This window comes from Tupaia chinensis, unplaced genomic scaffold, assembly GCF_000334495.1.
Source record: "Tupaia chinensis unplaced genomic scaffold, TupChi_1.0 Scaffold000346_1, whole genome shotgun sequence".
In the NCBI taxonomy this organism is placed as follows: Eukaryota; Metazoa; Chordata; class Mammalia; order Scandentia; family Tupaiidae; genus Tupaia; species Tupaia belangeri.
In genome coordinates, this window is record NW_006159840.1 from 583,867 (window position 1) to 604,923 (window position 21,057).

The 21,057-nt window shown below is 40.3% G+C and overlaps 1 protein-coding gene across 3 annotated transcripts in view; it reads left to right on the forward strand.

The window, feature by feature from the left end:
- Positions 1 to 89: 89 nt before the first annotated feature.
- WTAP (WT1 associated protein) overlaps positions 90 to 21,057 on the forward strand; it is a 39,066-nt gene continuing 18,098 nt past the window's right edge. The window contains exons 1-5 of one of the 3 annotated variants that reach the window (XM_014589242.2): positions 90 to 325; positions 10,228 to 10,265; positions 12,148 to 12,203; positions 17,152 to 17,210; positions 19,004 to 19,131. In XM_014589242.2, coding sequence (XP_014444728.1) covers positions 10,236 to 10,265; positions 12,148 to 12,203; positions 17,152 to 17,210; positions 19,004 to 19,131 — 273 coding nt within the window. In that variant the 5' untranslated portion in view covers positions 90 to 325; positions 10,228 to 10,235. Of the gene's footprint in view, positions 326 to 448; positions 471 to 10,227; positions 10,266 to 12,147; positions 12,204 to 17,151; positions 17,211 to 19,003; positions 19,132 to 21,057 lie in introns of those variants that run through there. The other 2 variants (XM_006152240.3, XM_027773354.1) reach the window with 2 other exon arrangements.

A 21,057-nucleotide genomic window follows, 5' to 3' on the forward strand; every position in this document is an offset into this window, starting at 1 on the left:
GCCGGGAGCCGGCGGCGCGCGGGGTCCGACGAGGGCGAAGGGAGCGTTGGCTGAGCAGGTTTCGTGTCACGCAGTCCCTGTCCTGCGGCGCCGTGTGCCCGGAGACATCCATCTTTAAATGAGTGCGAGCGTTCTGAGGGGAATCGTGGAGTTATTTCGAGATCTTGAGGACTCCAAGTCTCACCTTCGGTTCCTGTGATACTTACTAGTTGATTTTTTAAACCGCGTTTGATAAGAAGAACCCGGTTGTTTGATCCCAAAGGACTGTCAAGATCCTAACCGCGATTTGAAAGGACGCTTCGTTTGCCCGGTGGAAAAGACTCCAGTGAGCATGTTACAGTCGCGAGTTGTATCTGTGCTGTTTACCTGGTTTCCTAGTTAGTTCCGTAGCCTCGGCAGACGAGGGGAGCCACAGAGCCAGCACAGGTTCTGCACAGTTCTTTTACATTTCTTTTAAAAGATTTTGACCAGTAAGTGCCCTATGGTGGGTAAAACAAGTGAACATTTGAAATCCCATTTTTAAAACTATGTGCAAAAAATCTTTAAGGATGGCTATGTTTTAATTCACTAATCATCTGGTTAGGCAATTTGGGAAAAGATTGCAGTCTGCAAGGTGGTTTATGATAAGGTCGAGGTTAAATTATAGTGGCTTGAGTAGGTGTGCCACTAAATGCTTTCAGATCTTACTGGGTCGTGGGCAGAGAGCTGAGCGGCCAGTTTTTTCCTCACTTTACAACGGCAAAACTTAGGCAGACCACCAAAATTTCTAGTCCTAAAGGTTGAGCGCAATAATAGTGTGTACTGAGGACTGCTTATTTTATATAGTTCATCTGACTTATAAAAATAATATCTAGCTTTCCAGTTCAACTTTGTTCTCCATGTTTTTGTGTATTTGGCAGAAATGAGTTGTTATGTATTGTAGAGAAATTCTGTAGTAGCCATATGATGTGGATGAAAGTTGTAGTGATTGCTCAGTACATCACAGCCTTCAGTGTCTCTTACAGTCTTGTGCGTGTGTAATACAGAATCTTTGGAAGTATTTTTTACTTAACAGTACTTGAATGGTTGATAACTAGATCTTCAGAATATCCGTGTTGGGTCCTTTAGCAGAGTAAGATTTAAGATATTGTTTTACTTTTATTCTTGTTTTTTTTCTTTTTTTTTGGAGAGGTTTTTTGCTATAGGGCGCTTGTACTCGCCAGACAGAGAGAAACAGAGACAGAAAGTGAGAAATCACCCCCCAGGGGGGATGGTCACGCCGCAATCCCTTCTCCGTTCTCCTCTCTGGATCTTGGGCACGCACGCACACGTGCCAGGCGTGAGTTTTAAGCTACCGGGTCCGGGACGCGAACTGCGGTCGACTACATGGGAGTCCAGTGACATAGCCATTACGCTACTGCTGGCCCCAATTCTTGATTATTTTAAAAATTACCTCCCACTTTTTTACCTCTGAGTACTTTCTATTGTATTTCTTATAGTTCTTAAACTGACCAGAAAACCTTTTTGATATTCCCATAATATCAGTAATACCAGTAGGTACATAAGGTCTTCCATCAGATGAGAGTTCAGTGCTATACATAAATGCTACCAACTTTTGAAGATATAGCAGGCAGAATTTAATCTTTTCTAAATGCACATTAAAGTTATCTTACATTCACACTGTGTTTTATTTGAAAGTATAGCTTTCTAAAAAATTACTTTCCAGAGGTAGAGACAGTGAGAGAGAAAGAGAGAGAGAGAAAGAGAGACGGAGAAAGCACCACCAGGGAGAATGGTCACTCAGCAGTCCCTGCCCTATTTCTCCTTCCTTTTGGGATCTTAGGCATACCACATACTTGCCTGAAGTATTTCTTCAAGCCTCTGGGTTTGGAACTTAAATGGCACATAAATGACTTCCTCAATATCACACACAACTGACAGAAGAGTAAGAAGAAAAATGGTCTTCCAGTTTCTAACCACTTTCTACTACAGTGCTAGTACACTTTCTGTTACAGTGTTTGATGGTTTATTTAACTTTAGTTATTTACTTTTTAATTTGACCAAAGAGGGACAGAGGTGGGGGTGGTGAGAAAGCAAGCTGCCAGTTCCAGGACTCGAACCATGGTTGACCATATGGGAGTCCAGCACCTATAACCACCATGCCACCCATTGGCTTCAGATTGATTTCTTTTTTTTAAAAAAAAAAGATCTATTATAGGGCGCATGTCCTCACTAGAGAGAAACAGAGAAACACAGGAGAAGCAAGAAAGCAAAACACCAGGTCCAGGTCTTGAACTTGGTTGGCCATATGGGAGTCCATTACCTTAACCACTACCACCATGCCATCTTTTGGCCCCAGGTGATTGATTTCTTACATTGGGTTAATGATTCCATTTAGCAAAGTACATGCCTTCCTGAAGTTTCATTGGCTGGTGCTTGCCAGTTTTCAGAGAACAGAGTTGCCTAATTTAGGATCCTAATGCTAAGAGCTAGAAATTATTGGGCTCTGAGATGCTAGGAATGTAGCCAAACAAAACTGAACTCCACATCCTAAGCTCTTTGTGATAAGGCATCAAGAGTAGATGGTGGTTCTGACCATCAAGATTTGAAATGTGTTGTTATTTCTGGTTTATCTTTACAAAATTTGTATTTCAGAGGTTTTTGCCTTAGGGTACATACATCAGGAAGGGAAAGAGAGAGAGAGATAGCACCCCTTAAGGGGGATGGCCATGCCATAATCTATTCTCCATTCTCTTCCCGAGCTTGGTCTTGACCATACACACACACACATGCGCCCTGTGTGAGTTTCAAGCCACCAAGTCCAGGACTGAACTGCTTTCGACCATGTGGAAGTCCCTCAGTATAAATACCATTACACCATCTGCTCGTCCCAACTTTTATGTAATTTTAATACCAGCCATCTTAAATCTGCTAAAAAGTTAGCAAATTGGCCATTTGCATCTTTTTCTGTTTTGCTTTTCTTTATATCTCCATTCTTTGCATTACCTAAACATAGTCATTATTGAGGATGGGGGATAGAGGGAGAATTATCCATTTTAATAAGTTTTGAGATGTACTGAATTTGGAGTCCTAACCCCCAGTTTATTACTACTTTTTTAAACCTGTGCTTATCACCCAGTGACTCATTAGTAAGTCACTTTATTCCAGTCCTGAAAAATGGGAACTAACTTTGAAAAGTTGTATTAAGTAAGTGTGACTCATAAGCACTTAGTATATATTCTTCATTTTTTTCCCATCAAGAGTCAGAATTCAACTCTAATTGACTCCAAATGATGCTTCAGTCATTCTGCCTTTCTGATACAGGAACAGGTTGTTCTAAGAACCTGAAATATCCATTGTCTTTATGAATGTAGGATTGACTTGAGATTATTACCGTGCTTGAACTGATGGGGAGGAAGAAAGCCCTGGAGAATAAATCGAGAATTAGATTCTATTTTGACTAAATAACAGATTTTCGTAGATGCCCTTGTTTTATTTTGTGTAATTTTGCTATAGAGTGTGCTTACTCACTGGAGAAGAGGTAGAGAGCAGAATGAGAAAGCACCCCTCGAGGAGGAGCGAGGGCCATCCCACAGTCCTTTCTTCTACATTTTCCTCTCTGGATTTTGGGCATGCACCTATACCACGCCTGGCATGATTTTCAAGCCTTCTGGTCCTAGACTCAACCTCAGATCATCTCTGTGGGACCTATCACACCATCTGCTGGCCCTGATTCCTTCCTTTTTCAGAGAGAAATCACCCCTTGGGGTATAGCCATTGCCGCATTCCCTCCTCCATTTCCGCTTGGGATTTTGGGCACATGCGTACCCATGCCTGGCATGTTTTTCAGGCCACCGGTTCAGGACTTGAACTGTTGTCAGCCACATGGGATTCAGCACCTTAACCACCATGCCATCTGTTGGCTCCCTCCGGCTTCATTTCTAGTTTAGTTCTCCCATCTTTGTTTCTAATCCCTACTACAAAATTGTTACTGATCTCTAGTGTTTAGAATTCTAAAATTTTATATTACCTAGTAAGTGAAGCAAAGATATTATGCAAGATATTGGGACATTAGCAGTGAATAGGCCAGTACTCTCATGGAGCTTACTTTGTAGTTGGGGGAAGTATACAGAATGTAAGATTGTGCTAAGAGCTTTGAAGAAAAATAAAAGCTAATACAAGGAAATGGCGAGACCAGCAGTTGGCGTAATGTTTATGTTGTTGGACTCTCATGTAGCCGATCGTGGTTCAAGTTCCGGACCCAGTGGCTTAAATTCACGCCAGGCGCATGTGCGTGCATGCCCAAGATCCTGGGAGGAAAAGAAATTGCAGCGTGGCCGCCCCCCTGGGAGGTGATTTCTTGCTTTCTGTCTCTCTCTTTCTGGCGAGGGCACATGCCCTATAGCAAAAACCTAAAAAAAAAACAAAAAAACAAAAAAAAAAAAAACAAGGAAATGGCAAAGAGTGAGCATGTGCTATTTTTAGTGAGATGAGAACCCTTTAGAAGGATTTAACCAAGACAGTGACGTAGACAGACACATACACACTTATATGCTAGTTAAGTATATACATTTTAGGCCCAGCCTCAGTGTGCAGGAAGTTGCATATCAGTCTGTAGTACAGAATCTACATGGCTAAGGGTTCACATCTCAGTCTGCCTGAAATTTGTGTGTGCCTAAGATCCTGGCTGGCTGGAGGGCTAGAGAAAGGGGATTGAAGCATGATGGGTCCCTGTCAGGGGTCCCTGTCTCTCTCTCTCTCTCTCTGGTGTGCAAGTGCACGCACATATTTTCTCATAAAATAAAAATTTGTACAGTTCAGGGTTAGCTAGTGGCGTGGTAGTTAAGACAGCTAGATCCTGCCATGACCCGCTGTGCCATTTGAGTCCCAGCTTGGGAGACATACCAGGCATGCGTGCGTGCGTGCATGTGTGTGTGTGTGTGTGTGTGTGTGTGTGCATACCCAAGAATCTCCAGGGGAGAATGGAGAAAGGATCGTGGCATGGCCACCCCCGTTGGGGGAGTGCTTTCTTACTTTTCAATACTCTTTATCTCTAGTGAGCACATGCACCCTATAGCAGATTTTTTAAAAGAATGAATATATATGTATAGTTCAAATGGCTAAATTTGTCCTGTAGTTTGTGTGTATGTGTGTGTTTACCTACTATATTTAACTCTAGACAGATGGGAAGTTTCAAAGGAATACAAGGGTTCTAAGACTTTGCAGTCTAAAAGCGTGAGTGCATGTTAAAATCAGGCTGAAGTAGTAGTAGTTTGGTCTCTGAAGAGATAAACATAATGAGATTCCCCTCCCCCAAATTGGAATGAATGACTGCTATCATATCAGCATAGTCGCTAAGCAGCTTTCTATAATTACATCATAGTTTATAAACTGGGCAACAAGGGTTATAAAAACTAGGCATTACTACTTAAGGAAAAAAAAACTAGATACTTTATATTCTAGAAATACAGTCCTCAGATGGCAGAGATGCTAAAATACACATTTATATATGTATCATTTCAGAAACAAATGATATACTCAGGTTTTTGTGTATTAGCTACATCCATGCAAAGATTCTCAAAGAGGAAAGAGTTAAGCTGTTCTACTCATGGTATGGTAGATTTGTGGCTTCTTTGTTTCTCTTGATTATTTGCACAGGGTGGATATGCTTGCCAGACTAGAGGGAGAAAACATCTGTGGGGTATAGTCACACTGTATTCCCTCTCCATTTCTCTACTCTCCCAGGATGAGTTTGGGGCTCACACTTGCCCAGCATATTTTTTAGGGTGCTGGGTCCAGGGTTCAAACAGTGCAGTCAGCCATACGGAGTCCTGCTGCCTTCAGTATCAAGTCAAGGAGCTAACCCTGTGATTGCTTTTCTTAAAGTGCTCTGTTATGTTTCTTCATGTATACTTAATATATACTTATGAAATATGGGGTTTTTTGTTGTGTTTGTTTGCTTTTCAGAGGTTTTTGCTATAGGGCATGTGTGCTCACCAGAAAGACAGAGAGAGACAGAAAGTGAGAAATCACTCCCCTAGGGGGGTGGCCATGCCACAATCCCTTCTCCTCCATTCTTGAATCTCTCAGGATCTTGGGCACGCATGGGGAAGCACCCGGTGTGAGGGTGTGAGCTTATGCCACCGGGTCCGGGACTCGAACCATAGTCTACTACATGGGAATCAAGTGACATGTGCCAACTGCTGGTCCCTGAAATATGTTTCATCAACATAGATACCTAATCTATAAAAAAAAAAAAAAAAACACCTGGGGTATAATAGAAATACAATTAGAATATCTGATTTATAGAGTTGGAATTGTATGTAGTGCAGCAAATGATTTAATTTTTTTTTGTTTGATTGGTTGGTTCCCCCCACCCCCACTCCTCTGAGAGAGAGAGTTGTATACACAGGTACCTCCAGCAGGATCTTTACACTACACTTCAGCCGTGGCCATCCAGTGTAATGGGCACTTGGGCATAGGAGCCTGTTAACAGGGCAGCAATCTTTAGGACACAAGCTCAGGGCCTTTCCAAATGGCTTCAGTGGTAGTTGCTGTAAAGATCATCTTTTGTGGGGCCAGCAGGTGACATAGTGGTTAAGGTTGCTGGACTCCCACATGGCCAAGTCTCAGACCTGGTTGCTTGCTTTCTTGCTTTCTCTCTCTCACTGTTCAAATTTAAATAAATAAATAAATAAATAAATAGAATGATTCTTTTTTGAAAAAGAAAAAAGATAATTTTGTGGAATCTCAAATATTTACTAAGAAATCAGTAGGGTTTTTGCGGTCGTGTGTGTGTGCGTGTGTGTGTGTGTGTGTGTGTGTGTTTGTGTGTGTTTTCCTATAGGGCATGTGCCTTAGCTGGGATAGCGGAGAGAAAGCACAACCCCCAAGGGAGGTGGCTACAATCCCTTTACCATGGTCCTTTCAGGATTTTGGCACACATACCCAGCATGTTTTTCAAGCCACTAGGGCCAGGACTTGAACCATGTAGTTGGCAATGGTTCAGCTACCTTAAGCAACTCACATAAATATCAGTAACTTAACCAACTCACCTTAACCAACTCACATAAATATCAGTAACTTTTTTTTTTTTTTAAGAGATTTTTGTTGTAGGGCACATGTGCTTTCTGGAGAGAGAGACAGAAATCACCACCTCTCCTAGGGTGGGGGTGGCCATGCTGCAGTCCCTTCTCCATTCTTCTCTTAGGATTTGGGGCATGCATGCACACACATGTGCCCAGCATGTGTTTCAAGCCACCAGGTCAGGGACTTAGAACCACAGTCAACTACATGGGAGTCCAGTGCCATAACCATTATGCCATTTCCTGGTCTCAAAATCAATAACTTTTAAAAATTCAGTCTAATATGTAAATTCTTCATCCAAGTTCTAGTAGTTTATAATTTGTAGTAAGTATGAGTAAGTAAACACTAGGTAAATACTAAAACATAAGAGAACGTTCATGAATGTGCTTTTAGAAATAAGGGACCAGCAGTTAGCATAATGGCTATGTCGCTGGACTCCCATGTAGTTGACTGTGGTTTGAGACCCGGACCTGGTGGCTTAAACTCACACTGGGCACACCGGGCACGTGTGCATGTGTGCCCAAGATCCCGAGAGGAGAATGGAGGAGAAGGGATTGTGGTGTGGCCATACCCCCTGGGGGGTGATTTCTCACTTTCTGTCTCTCTGTCTGTCTGTCTGTCTTTCTGGCGAGCACATACACCCTATAGCAAAAAAAAAACAAAAAAAAAAACTTTCCCCCCCCCAAAAAAAGCGCATATATACAGTAAGAACAGTTAATCTTATAAACATAATATCTTTGTATTAAAAATTCTAAGGGCACTAAGTTATTTGAAATCAGTGCTTTGGATACCAACATTATTTTTAAAAGCATCTAAACTGTATTTGGAATAATAATACAATTTATATAATTACGAAGTTATTTCTTGGGTCAGTCAATAACACAGTGGTTAAGGGGACCAGTTCCCACATGGCCAACTGCAATGGGAGTCCTGGTCCTAGCATCCTGAAAAACATGCAGGGCACATGTGCATGAGTTCTCAAACTTGATGGAAAAGAAATGGAGGGAAGAGGACTGTGGCATGACCGTGTTCCATTAGGAGTACTTTCTCCCTCTCTCTGGAGAGAGTACACTGCTCTCTGACAATAAAAAAAGGAAGAAGGATTGAGGAGTGACCCCACTCCCAATGAAAGGTTTTCTCTCTCTTCTTCCTTCCCTCTGGAGCACAAGAACCACATAGCAATTTTTAAAAAGAATGAAATGAATTCCCATACTGAAAAGACTTATGTTACATCCTAATACTCAAATTTAACAAGCCACAAACCCAATTTAGTATTCCTCAGTATTATTTTTTTTATTTTTTATTTTTGAGAGGTTTTTGCTATAGGACGCGTACGGTCCCCTGAAAGAGAGAGAGAAACAGAGAGACAGAAAGTGAGAAATCACCCCCCAGGGGGTATGGCCACACCACAATCCCTTCTCCTCCATTCTCCTCTCGGGATCTTGGGCACGCACGCACACGCGCCTGGCGTGAGTTTTAAGCCGCCGGGACTCGAACCACGGTCGACTACATGGGAGTCCAGCGACATAGCCATTACGCTAACTGTTGGTCCCGCTGTATATGTGCTTTTTCAACCTTTTGGGGGGGGGGTTCTTTAAGATTTTTGGCATAGGGCACTTGCGCTTACTGGAGAGAGAGACAACAGAAAAGAAAGAAATCACCTCTTGGGAGGATGGCAATGCCACAATCCCTTCTTCTCCATTCTCCTCTCAGGATTTTGGACGTGCACATGCACATGCCTGGCCTAACTATTAAGCCGCTGAGTCTGGGACTTGGACCCTGGTTGGTCATGTGGGAATCCAGCACCTTAACCATTATGCTACTTGCTAACCCCTACCTTTCCTTTTTTTGCTCTTTTTAGTTTTTGAATTTTTGATGTAGTAACAACTGCTGTTGACCTTACTTTTAAAAAGTAATGATTAGGGATCAGCAGTTAGCATAATGACTATGTCACTGGACTCCTACATAGCCGACCGTGGTTCATTTTCCGGACCCGGTGGCTTAAAACTCACGCCGGGCGTGTGTGTGTGTGTGTGTGTGTGTGTGTGTGTGTGCGTGCCCAAGATCCCGAGAGGAGAATGGAGGAGAAGGGATTGTGGCATGGCCATCCCACTGGGGGGTGAGTTCTAACTTTCTGTTTTAGAACACGGTTAAGTGAATTTTGTGTAAATTTGTATAAAGAAGCTAATTTTGCAAGACAGATTATTTTGTAGCATAAGTTTGTGTAGGGGTATTTTTGTTAAGGAATAAATACATTTTTTTTTTCAAAGTATCTATGTGTAAACCCTTGGACAATGGTAAACTCTCATGACTGATAGATTTGCCCTTGTATAGCAACATAATACTATTGATTTAATTTTATTTATTCATTCATTGACCAGAGAAAGACACACACACAGAAAGAAGGAAAGTGAGAAAGGAGGCCACCAGTTGTGGGACTTAAACTGTAGTTGGCCATGTGGGAGTGTCCAGCACCCTAACCACCATGCCACCTGTTGGTCCCCAACAACATAATACTATATAACTGGAAAAGCTTAATAACTTGTTCTGCCTTTCTCTATTGCTTCAGCAACATGCCCAAAGCTATCACTTCTACATGATTTGTCTTCCGTAGGGGATTACGAGAAAGTAATGAAAAATTATATTTCTTTTGACCCTTTTTGGCAACATGAAAGAGAATGACTTACCAACTTTTTGAAGCGAGAATTTTTTTAAAAAGAATTATTTACTTAATTTCATTTAGCATCATTATTCTTCACTTTGGCCAGAGAGAGACACACAGCGAGAGAGCACGTGAGAGAGAAAGCCGCCAGGTCCAGGACTCGAACGATGGTTGGCCATATGGGAGTCCAGTGCCTGTACTACCCTTTTGAAATGAGAATTTTAAAATTACCTAATAACCATAAATGGAAAAAGTTAACAGAATGGATGTCGAGTATATGATAACTCACTAATATTAATATATTTACAGCATTTTAGCAACTAAAATTATTCTAAAATAAAAGGCTTTGTTCATATTTTTTAAAATATGGTCTAATGATTTTGTCATAATTTAGTTCATGAATCAATTGGTTTGAAAGAGGAAATATTTTTTATTCCTACCTTAACTGGAAGAAAATCAATTTAACTTCTTTTTCCCTGACCTTTTTTTTTTTTTTTTAGGATTCAAGATGACCAACGAAGAACCTCTTCCCAAAAAGGTATGTTTTCCTCACCAGTTTTAAAGTGCTTCGTTTATAAAGACAGAGTTTAAAGGATTATATATTCTCTACTTATTTTTGGTTATCTTGCTTTGAAAACAAATATAGCACTGGGGATGTATAAATGTGCTGCATATTTTATCATCTGAGCAATATATTTTTAGAGTACTTTCACCTTTCAGGAACACTTTTTTCTTTTAAAGAATTACTTGTTTAATTTTATTTATTCATTTTGTTGAATTTGACCAGAGAGAGGGAAAGTGAGAAAGTAAGCCATCAGGTACAGGATTTGAACCACGGTCGGCCACCTGGGAATGTCCAGTCCCCTAACCACCACACCACCTACTGGTCCCCCAGAAACAATTTATTATAGAGATTGTCTCATGTTCTGTTCTTAGCCTTTATTATAGGAATATTTACAGATATATATGTGTGAGTGTGTCTATGTATGTATTCTAATAATGTCCAAAAAGGAGATTACTTCTCTAGTTCCTACAAGTATATTATTCTCTTTCTTAGTTTTAATCCTTTTGGTTGTAACTGAAAACCATTTCTATATTTTTCAAAAGAAGATTATACCTAGTAGGTTTTCTTTTTTGGGGGAGAGATTTTTGCTATAGGGTGTGTGCACTCGCCAGACAGACAGAGAGAGACATAGAGACAGAAAGCGAGAAATCACCCCCCAGGGAGGATGGTCACACCGCAATCCCTTCTCCTCCATTCTCCTCTCGGGATCTTGGGCACGCACGCACACGCGCCCAGCGTGAGTTTTAAGCCACCGGGTCCGGGACTCGAACCACAGTCGACTACGTGGGAATCCAGTGACATAGCCATTACGCTAACTGCTGGTTCCTACCTAGTAGGTTTTCGATGCTTACCTTTTTCCTTTTTCTTTTATTCTTTTTTAATTTGCAAGAAGGTGTGTGTACTCACCAGAGGGAGGAACAGTGAGAAAGCACCCAACCTCCAGAGGGGATCACCACTCCGCAGTCTCTTCTTTATTCCCCTCTAGTCTCAGTTTTCTCTTGTTCTACATCTCTCTTTTTATTGAGTATAACCACTGTTGTTTATGTACAGGTTGAACATCTTTAGTTCAACAATAAAAATCTGCAATGTTCTCAGATATGTAACTTTTTGAGTACTGGTTTTATGACACAGTGGAAAATTCCATACTAGACATCATGTAACAGGTTGCAGTCAAAACACTGCAATACAGACATTGTAGATTACCTTCAGGCTGAGTATAAGCTACATATGAAACATAAATGAGTTTTGTGGTCAGACTTGGATTTGGTCACCAAAATAACTCATTATGTTAAAACAAAATATTCCATAATCTTAAAAAAAAAATCAGAAACTTGAAACACTTCTGATCACAAGTTTTTTTTTTAATTTGTTTTAACTTTGTTAGAAGGTGCATTTGCCTGCCAGGAAGGAAGTAGGGAGGGGAGAGAGAAAGAGAGTATGTGTGATAGAGTACCCATCAGAGTAGTGGCCATGTAGCAATTTGTTCTCCATTTTCCTCTTAGGTAGGATTTTGGGCATACATGCACAGGTGCCCAGCATATCTTCAAGCCAGGACTTGAATTGCACGATTGGCCATGTGGGATCCAGCCACCTTAACTACCACACCACTGGCTAACTGGCTTATTTGTTGCTGCTCTTAATTGCCAGAGGGCCATTGTGAGATACCAAATAGATAACCTTTTAAAACTTCTTTACAGTAAAATCGGGTGTTAAAAAAAAATGATACTATGTACTGAACCTTTTAAGCCTCAAAATCTAGATATGTTGCATAAGACTCAGTAGAGAGCTTCTTTGGAGAGGAGCTTTGTGTATCTTCAAGGAGAGCACTCAGTTCATATTTGAATTCTCTTTACAGGTTCGACTGAGTGAAACAGACTTCAAAGTTATGGCACGAGATGAGTTAATTCTGAGGTATAATGTTCTTTTTTCAAAAACAAAAATCTATAAATCGTGACTATGATGTTTGTCTTTATGGCAAGTGTTAATACAGCTTTGAATCATTTTGCATACCTTTGAACATATTTTCTTGTGGCCTATTATATAAGCACTGAGGAAAATAACATTTCAGGAACTATAAGCACTCACTTGGGTAACTACTAGAAAAGCAAGTAATCTGTTTTTTGGTTTTTTATTCACAGAGGTAATATGTTCAGAGTTGTTCCATGCTATGGGGAAAAATCCTGCTTTGAGAGAGTTTTCAGTTTAACAAACATAGAGGGTTTTATTGTGTCTTATTTTATGTGTGTTTAACATTCCAAAAAATTGTAATGTAGTTAATTAATAAAGTTACTCTTTTTCATAAGAGCTTGGTCAGGTCATTTAACTTGATGTCCTCCATTTTCTCTTTTGTAAGTTGAAGGGGTAGGGTGTAGGGTAATATTACCTTTTTAATTTGCTAGAGGGGTTCATGGATCCTTATATATTATCTTTCTGTGTTTTATGACTGTGGTTAGCCAGTTTTTTATTTGATATAGCATTTTTCTTTTTAAGATACCAGAGTAATTATCCATTCGCCAGAGAGAAGGGGAGAGAGAAAGTACTCCCCAGTGAGGTGTGGTTATGGTGTAATTCCTTCTCCATTTCTCCCTGCTACTAGGATTCTGGACACACGTGCACACACATCAAACGTGACTTCCAAGTTGCTGAGGGTGGGATTTGAACCTCAGTTGGCCATGTGGGCTCTGGATCTCCTAACCACTGGGCCACAGGGATGACCTTCTCATTTCTTTATATGGAAGTTCTTGCTTGAGCTTTAATTTTTCTGTTCCTCTGAAAATCCCTCTTTTTTTTTTATTTTTTTGAGAGAGAGGTTTTTGCTATTGGGCACATGCGCTTGCCAAAAGAGACAGAAAGCAAGAAATCACCCTCCCCGCCCCCCAGGGGTGGTGGCCACATTGCAATCCCTTGGACATGCACACACACGCGTCTGACATAAGTTTAAGCCACCGGGTCCAGGACTCAAACTGTGGTCGACTACATGGGAGTCCAGCAACATAGTCATTACGCCCACTGCTGGTCCCTGTTTTTTTAAATTTTGACCAGAGAGACAGAGAGTGAGAAAGCAAGCTACCAGGTCCAGGACAGGAACCGTGGTCAGCCATTTGGGAGTGTCCAATGCCTTAACCACCATGCTACCTATTGGCCTTCCTACAGTGGTTTTCTAAAATTAAAGTAAAATGATTAGGTATAAATGGGAAAAAATTTTAAAATATTGGCTCTTAAAAATATATATATTTGCTCTTAAGTAAGCTTAGATATAAGATATTCAGGTTGGGTATTCACCAGGAGACTGAGAAAATCTTTATTATTCATCTGCAATAATTTCTTAGAGCGGCTTGTATCATCTCTTTTGAGGGTAGGAAAATATAATAAAAACATTCCTTTGTATGCTGATATCATATGGCATTTATAAGTGTTGTTCTGACCAATTAAATACTTTTTTTTTTTTTTAATATAAGAATTACTTATTTAGGGACCAGCAGATGGCATAGTGGTTACGTCTCTGGACTCCCACATAGTTAACTGTAGTTCAAGTCCCAGGCCCAGTGGCTTGAAATCACGCCAGGCGCATGTGCATACAATGCCCAAGAGCAGAATGGAGGAGAAGGGATTGTGGCATGGCCATCCCCCCGGGGGGGGGGGTAATTTCCTGCTTTCTGTTTTTTTTTTTTTTAAGCAAGTGCACGTGACCTTTAGCAAAAATCTCTCTTTAAGTTACTTATTTAATTTTGCTGCTCTTACCATTATTATTATTATTACTAATTTGACCACACACAGAGAGAGAACGTAGGTTGCCAGTTCTGTAACTTGAACCATGGTTGACCATGTGGGAGTCCAGAGCCGTAGCCACCTACTGGCCCTTACATACAGTTTTTAAAATACACTATTGAAGTCAGCTGATGGTATTATGGTTGAGGTTGCTGGATCCCATGTGACAGGATGTGAGGTTTGTGTCCTGGACCCCATGTCTTAAAAAAAAAAACATGCCTTAGAACCAGCAGAGAGCGTAATGGTTACATGGCTAGAGGCCCACATAGTTGACCACTGTTTGAGTCTTGGACCCAGTGGCTTAAAACTCACACCAGGCACCTGTGTATGTGTGCCCAAAGTTCCAAGAAGAGAATGGAGGAGAGGGGATTATGACATGGCCATCCCCCTATGGGGTAATCTCTTGCTTTCTGTCTCTGGCAAGTGCACATGCCCTATAACAAAAATCCCTCAAAAAAGAAAAGAAAAAGAAAAAATGCTTTGCATATGTACCCAAAATCCTGAAAGGAGAAATGGTAGAGAAGGCATTGTGACATGATCATCTCCCATGGGGACGAGGATGCTCTCTCACTTACCCTCTTTATTTTTGTCTTTATCCAGTGAGTACATATGCCCTACAGTAACTTTTTAAAAATTATTATTTATTTAATTTTATTTATTCATTCATTTATTTTAATTTGACCAGAGAGAGACAGAGAAAGAGATAGAAAGAGAGAGGGAAAGGGAGAAAAGAAGCTGCCAGGTCCGAGACTAGAACCATGGCCAGCCATGTGGTAATGTCCAGCACCTTAACCACCACGCCACCTGCTGGCCCCGAGTAAATTTTTAAAATACAGACTCTTGAAAAATACTATGTTCTCATTTTATTTACTAACAATAATTACTATTACTTTGGGAAAGTCACATGGTATTTCCACAAAATAGCCAAGGTAAAGAACCTTCTTTCCCATATGCTTAAGCACATTTCTTACCTGCTTTTTGTTTTAGGTGAGCAGCACATATGAAATTAGTGGTAGTTTTGTTGTTGTTGTTTGGTTGGCTTATTTTTGCCAGAGGGTGCATGCAGTTACTGGGGAGAGAGAGAAAAGAAAAGTGAAAAGGCATCCCCTCATGGGGGATGGTCATGCCATAGTCCCTTCTCTATTTCTCCTTTTGGGATTTTGGGCATGCTTTTATATGTGCCTGACCAGAAGATCTGACACTTACCTGTGCAGTCAGCCATGTGCAATCTAGCTGCCTTAATCCCCACACCATTGGCTGGCTCAATGATAGGATTTTTACTGAGCCTGCAATCCAAGCATTATCCTGAGCATCAGTGAAATCAAAATGATTTTTTTTTTTAATTTTTTTTTTAAGTTTTACCGTAGCATGCATGCACGAGCTGGAGAGAGTGAGAGGAAAGGTGACAAATCACCCCGTGGGAGGATGGCCACACGACAGTCCCTTCTCTTCCATTCTCCTAGGATTTGGGGCACATACACACATGCACTCAGCATGATTTTCAAGCTACCAGGTCCAGAACTTGAACCATTGTCAACAATGTGGGAGTCCAGCACCTTAACCACTATGTCACCTGCTGGCCCAGTTTGTATAATCTTAGACAGGGGAGCATGCTTTGTGTCATCTCAGCAAAGAAAGCCTTTCTCTGTATATCTATATCTTCTTTTTTCCCTGTTTCCAGTAAATTGTGAAAGAGTAATGAAGGGACTGATTTATTGTTGGTTAAACTAGATTTATTATGACCTCAAAATTAAAAATCACCCTGAAGTTTCAGTTATTCAGTTTCTGAGTTCATGGGCCAACCCATTACTTCAGTCGTAACATATTGATCAAAAGAAGCTGGATTCAGGCCAGCTGGTGGCCTGGTGTTAAGGAGGCTGTTGGCACGGTGGTTAAGGAAGCTGGATCCTACATGGTTGACTGCACAGTTCAAGTCTTAGACCAGCAACTTTTTTTGGGGGGGGGGGGGATTTTTTGCTATAGGGCACGTGTGCTCGACAGAGAGACAGAAAGCGAGAAATCACCCCCCAGGGGGGATGGTCACGCCGCAATCCCTTCTCCATTCTCTTCTCGGGATCTTGGGCACACACGCACACGTGCCCGGCGTGAGTTTTAAGCCACCCGGTCCAGGACGCGAACCGCGGTTGACTACATAGGAGTCCAGCGACATAGCCATTACATTAACTGCTGGTTCCCTAGACCAGCAACTTGAGAAACACACTGGACACGTGTGTGCCTGCCCAGTACTGAAAGGGGGCGAGATGGTGAGATAAGAATACAACATGACCATCTCCCATTGGGGTACTTTATTGCTTTCTGCCCACCCCCACCGCTCCCCCAAGAATTATTAGTTGGGACCAACGGTAATGGTTACATTGCTGGACTCCCCCATAGTCAAATGCAGTTCGAGTCCCGGACCCAGTGGCTTAAAACTCACACCAGGCACATATGCATACATGCCCAAAATCCTGAGAAGAGATTGGAGAAGAAGGGATTGTGGTGTGGTCATTGTCCCTGGGGGGTGATTTCATGCTTTCTGTCTCTCCAGCGAGTACAGGCGCCCTATAGCAAGAATCTCTTAAAAGAGGTGGTAGGAGAGAAAGAAAGAAAAGATTTGTTTTAATTTTATTTATTATTATTTTTTAATTTGCTATAGGGCACGTTCACTCAGCAGAGAGAAAGAAAGTGAAAAAGCAAACCACCAGGTCTGGGGCTTGAAATGAGATCAGCCATGTGGGAGCCCAGTGCTTCAACCATCATGCTACCTGCCAGCCCCTCTTCTCTTTTTGTTTTCAGTGACCACAGGTGCCTTCTAGCACATAAGAGAAAAAGGAAAGAAAGGGTAGAATCATTGAGGATCCAGTTCCCTCGTTCATCTGGGTACACTAGGCATTCACCTATGATCCCAGCTGTCTAAGCAGTCTTGGGGACTGCAGCATGAGGGTGCTTGTCTGTCTGTCTCCTTGTCTGTCTCTCTAATGAAAGAAATACAACTTAAATAAAATTTAAACATTTACATAAGTTTTTTTTTTTTGTATATCTAATGAAAGCAATTTCAAACAACTAACACTTGAATTTATTTTTGTACTAGATGGAAACAATATGAAGCATATGTGCAAGCCTTGGAGGGCAAGTACACAGATCTTAACTGTAAGTTTATTTGAGTTCTAGCTTCCTAAGGACAGAGTGAATAGTGTTTTTTTAGACTGTTGTTAGAAACATAAAGGATAGTGGGTTTTACTAAAGCAAATGTGATTTTTTTTTAAAGAATTTTTTTTTTTTCTTTTTAAAAATAATTGTTTATTTAATTTGACGAGAGAGAGAAAGATAAAGTGAGAACACAAGTTGCCAGGTCTAGGACTTGAACTGTGGTCAATCATGTGGGAGTCCAGTACCCTAACCATCATGGCTCTTGCCAGCCCGTTTTTTCAGTTTTTCTATATGGCACATGGCAGGGCGGGGCGGGGGGGGGGGGATAGGAGGAGATAAAAACAGATAATAGACCTAGATCTAGATATAGATAGATAGGTCCAGGACTCAAACTACACTCAAACATTGGGAGTCCAGCACCTTTACCACCATGCCACCTGCTGGCCCCAGCAAATGTAATTTTTACTCATACATTTTATTACAAGAACTATGTACATGAATTGTGTAGGGTTATGGAAAATAGGACGATGAGTGAGGTTCTTTAGAAATTCCGTTACTGTGAATGCACAGACATATAATGGCATGACTTTTAGTAAAATTATGTGCAAGGGTTTGAGTATAGTGTAGCTAGCCTAACTCAAAACTACTGTTATTTAAAACTTTTCTCGATTTGTCCCTAACCTCTCTTATATAGAAATTTGAATTGAAACATGAGTTACTAGTCTAGAAGGGAGATAGTAGGAGCAATCAGTAATTTATAAAAGCTTAAAATATATTAAGATATTGGACTAGCAGGTGGTGTGGTGTTGAGGTGCTGGATTCACACATGGCTAACTGTGGTTCAGGTCCCAAACCCAGCTCAAAAATTCCAATAGATTGATAGATAGATAGGTAGGGTTTTTTTGTTTTGGTTTGGTTTGGTTTTTTTTTTTTTTGAGAGATTTTCACTGTAGGGTGCGTGCGCTCGCCAGACAGACAGACAGAGACATAGAGACAGAAAGCGAGAAATCACCCCCCAGGAGGGATGGTCACGCCGCAATCCCTTCTCCTCCATTCTCCTCTCGGGATCTTGGGCACGCACGCACACGCGCCCGGCGTGAGTTTTAAGCCACCGGGTTCGGGACACGAACCGCGGTCGACTACGTGGGAGTCCAGCGACATAGCCATTATGCTAACTGCTGGTTCCCTTGTTTTGTTTTGTTTTTAAAAAGATACAGCTACACGTTTACCGAAATCTTCTAGAGGTAATATACAGGGTGTAATGTGAAACTATTTATAAAACTGTATTTCACCTGTTACTGAGTTAGAATGGCATTATTTTGTGAGCATAAGAACCAAGATAGTTTTCCAAGTCCAGTCTTAGTGTTATTCTAAGATTTTAATAATTGTATGACTATATTATAATCCATAGACATCATGAACATTATAAAGATTTAAAGTACTAATTGTTCAGTTGTTGGTATTTTTATAAGGAATGGGTTACAAAGTTTTAATTAGGTTTTTTATATACTATAAGCAAATGCAGATAATGTAATTTCCTGTGATCTGCTGGGACTTCAGAAACAATTCAGTCCAAAATGAATTAGGAGTTGTGGAGCACACTATTGTCTCCTAAAGGAACTCTCATGATTAGTAACAAATATCCTTGTTCAAAAAGTAGTTAGGATGGAAATAACTTGATTAATTTATTTTACCATGTTTTTATTCTTCTTGACAGAGGTAATTAGAATTTTCTTTTGGTTAATTCAGTTTTGAAATTATTAATAATATTTGGATTTTTTTTTAATCATTAGCTAATGATGTAACTGGCTTAAGGGAGTCCGAAGAAAAACTAAAGCAACAACAGCAAGAATCTGCACGCAGAGAAAACATCCTTGTAATGCGACTAGCGACCAAGGAACAAGAGATGCAAGAGTGTACTGTAAGTAGTATTTCAAATTTTTTAAGTCTTTAGTTGAAGAGTTGGTTTTTAATACACATTGTTAATTTTAAATACTTAATGCTAAATATAAATATTTTGTCAATGTACATACATTTTGAGATATAAATATACTAAATGTAAAATTTGGTAGATAGTTCCTCATTGCTAGATTTTTTTAAAGAATTATTTACATTTATTTATCAATATTATTATTTTTTAATTTGCTATAGGGCACACACACTTATTAGAAAGCTAAAGAGAGGGAAAGTGAGAAAACAGGCTGTCAGGTCCAGGACTCAAACTGGTCAACCATATGGGAGTCCAGGTGGCTTTAACTACCATGCCACCTGCTGACTCCCTCATCATTTAGATTTATTAATTATTATTATTTGTGTGTATGTGTGTCCAGAAAGGCAGAATTTTAAGTTATTCTCTGAAATTTCCTTGCTTAATGAGAATAAGTATTTCAATTCAAGATATTTTTCAGACAGCTTGATGTCTGAGAGTATAATCAAAGGAGTTTTTGGCTTCATTACTTTCACTGTCTAAGCAAGCAGTTTTAGATGAGCAGTCTAATTAAACTCTTCTCTTAAATTCTGTGCATCAAGCTTTATTTTCTAGTGTCAGCAACTTGTGTAATGTCTCCTTTTAATTGTTAGAGCTTTTATTTCTATTATTCGTCATGTTTACATAAATTTGAAATCTAGTGACGTGTCTGATAATGTATTAAGTCATTGGGAAAGTCACGACGCATTTTTCTATGCAAATATGTGTTGTGACTTTTCTGACACCCCAGTACCTCATAATTTATGCTCGATCTTATGCCATCTTTGACAGTCTGAGCCACTCCTTTGGTTTTTAGTATATATTATACTTACAAATTAGAGGCAGCTCTATCCTTGTTGTTTTTAATTTTAAAATCTGATTATTTGGGGACCAGCAAGTGGTATGTTGGTTAATCCCACATGGCTGACTGCAGTTCGATTGTTGGACTTTGGCGCTGGGTGCCTGTGCATGTATGTGTGCCCAGAATCCTGAGAGGGAAATGGAAGAGAAGGAGTTACAACATGGCAATCCCCATGGGGGTGGGTGATTTCTCACTTTCCTTCACTCTCTTTCTCTGGTGAGCGCATGCGCCCCATAGCAAAATCTTAAAAAAAAAAAAAAAATAATAATAATAATCTAGCTGGTAAAGATACTATTGATAAAAATATGTTGGGACAGGCGCCAGCCCGTTATGTGCTGGTTGAGGTGGCCGGATACCACATGACTAATAATGTGGTTCAAGTCCCAGACCCAATAGTTCGAAAAATACACCAGACACACGTGTATGTGTGCGCGCGCGTGCCCAAATTCACAAGAGGAGGATGGAAGGAATCGTGGTATGCCCATGCCCTTAAGGGATGATTTCTCACTTTTCCTCTCTCTCTCTCTGTCACTCTGTGTGTGTGTGTCTGGCAAGAGCTCACATCCTATAGCAAAACTTAAAATAATGGGACAGTCCTATCCTGTTCCTTCTAGAAATAGAATGGAAATAAAATGTTCTCTAGGGCTTAATTGCTATCCTTTTACTGTCTGTGCAGATTGTTCATGTTTCCAGTGTCTTTTCCCACTTTGTTTCCTTTCCCAAAGTAACTTCTTGGCCTGTAACTTTGCCAATGAAAAGAATAGTCTCTATTGTTTCTCCACCTTTCCATCATTTTTTCTTCTTGTTTCTGTCATTTTAGTTTCTATTCTCATTATTGATAACTTTTTTCCTGCACATCATTAATGTTTTAACAGATTTCTGTATTATGCAAAGGAATAAATTTTACCTTTAAAGTGCCAACACTTAGATGAATGGTGAAATTGGTAGTGATTCATTAACACAGCTGTCTTAAATTCTTTCCCTCTCCTTGATTCCTACTTTTTTTTTTTTTTTTTTTG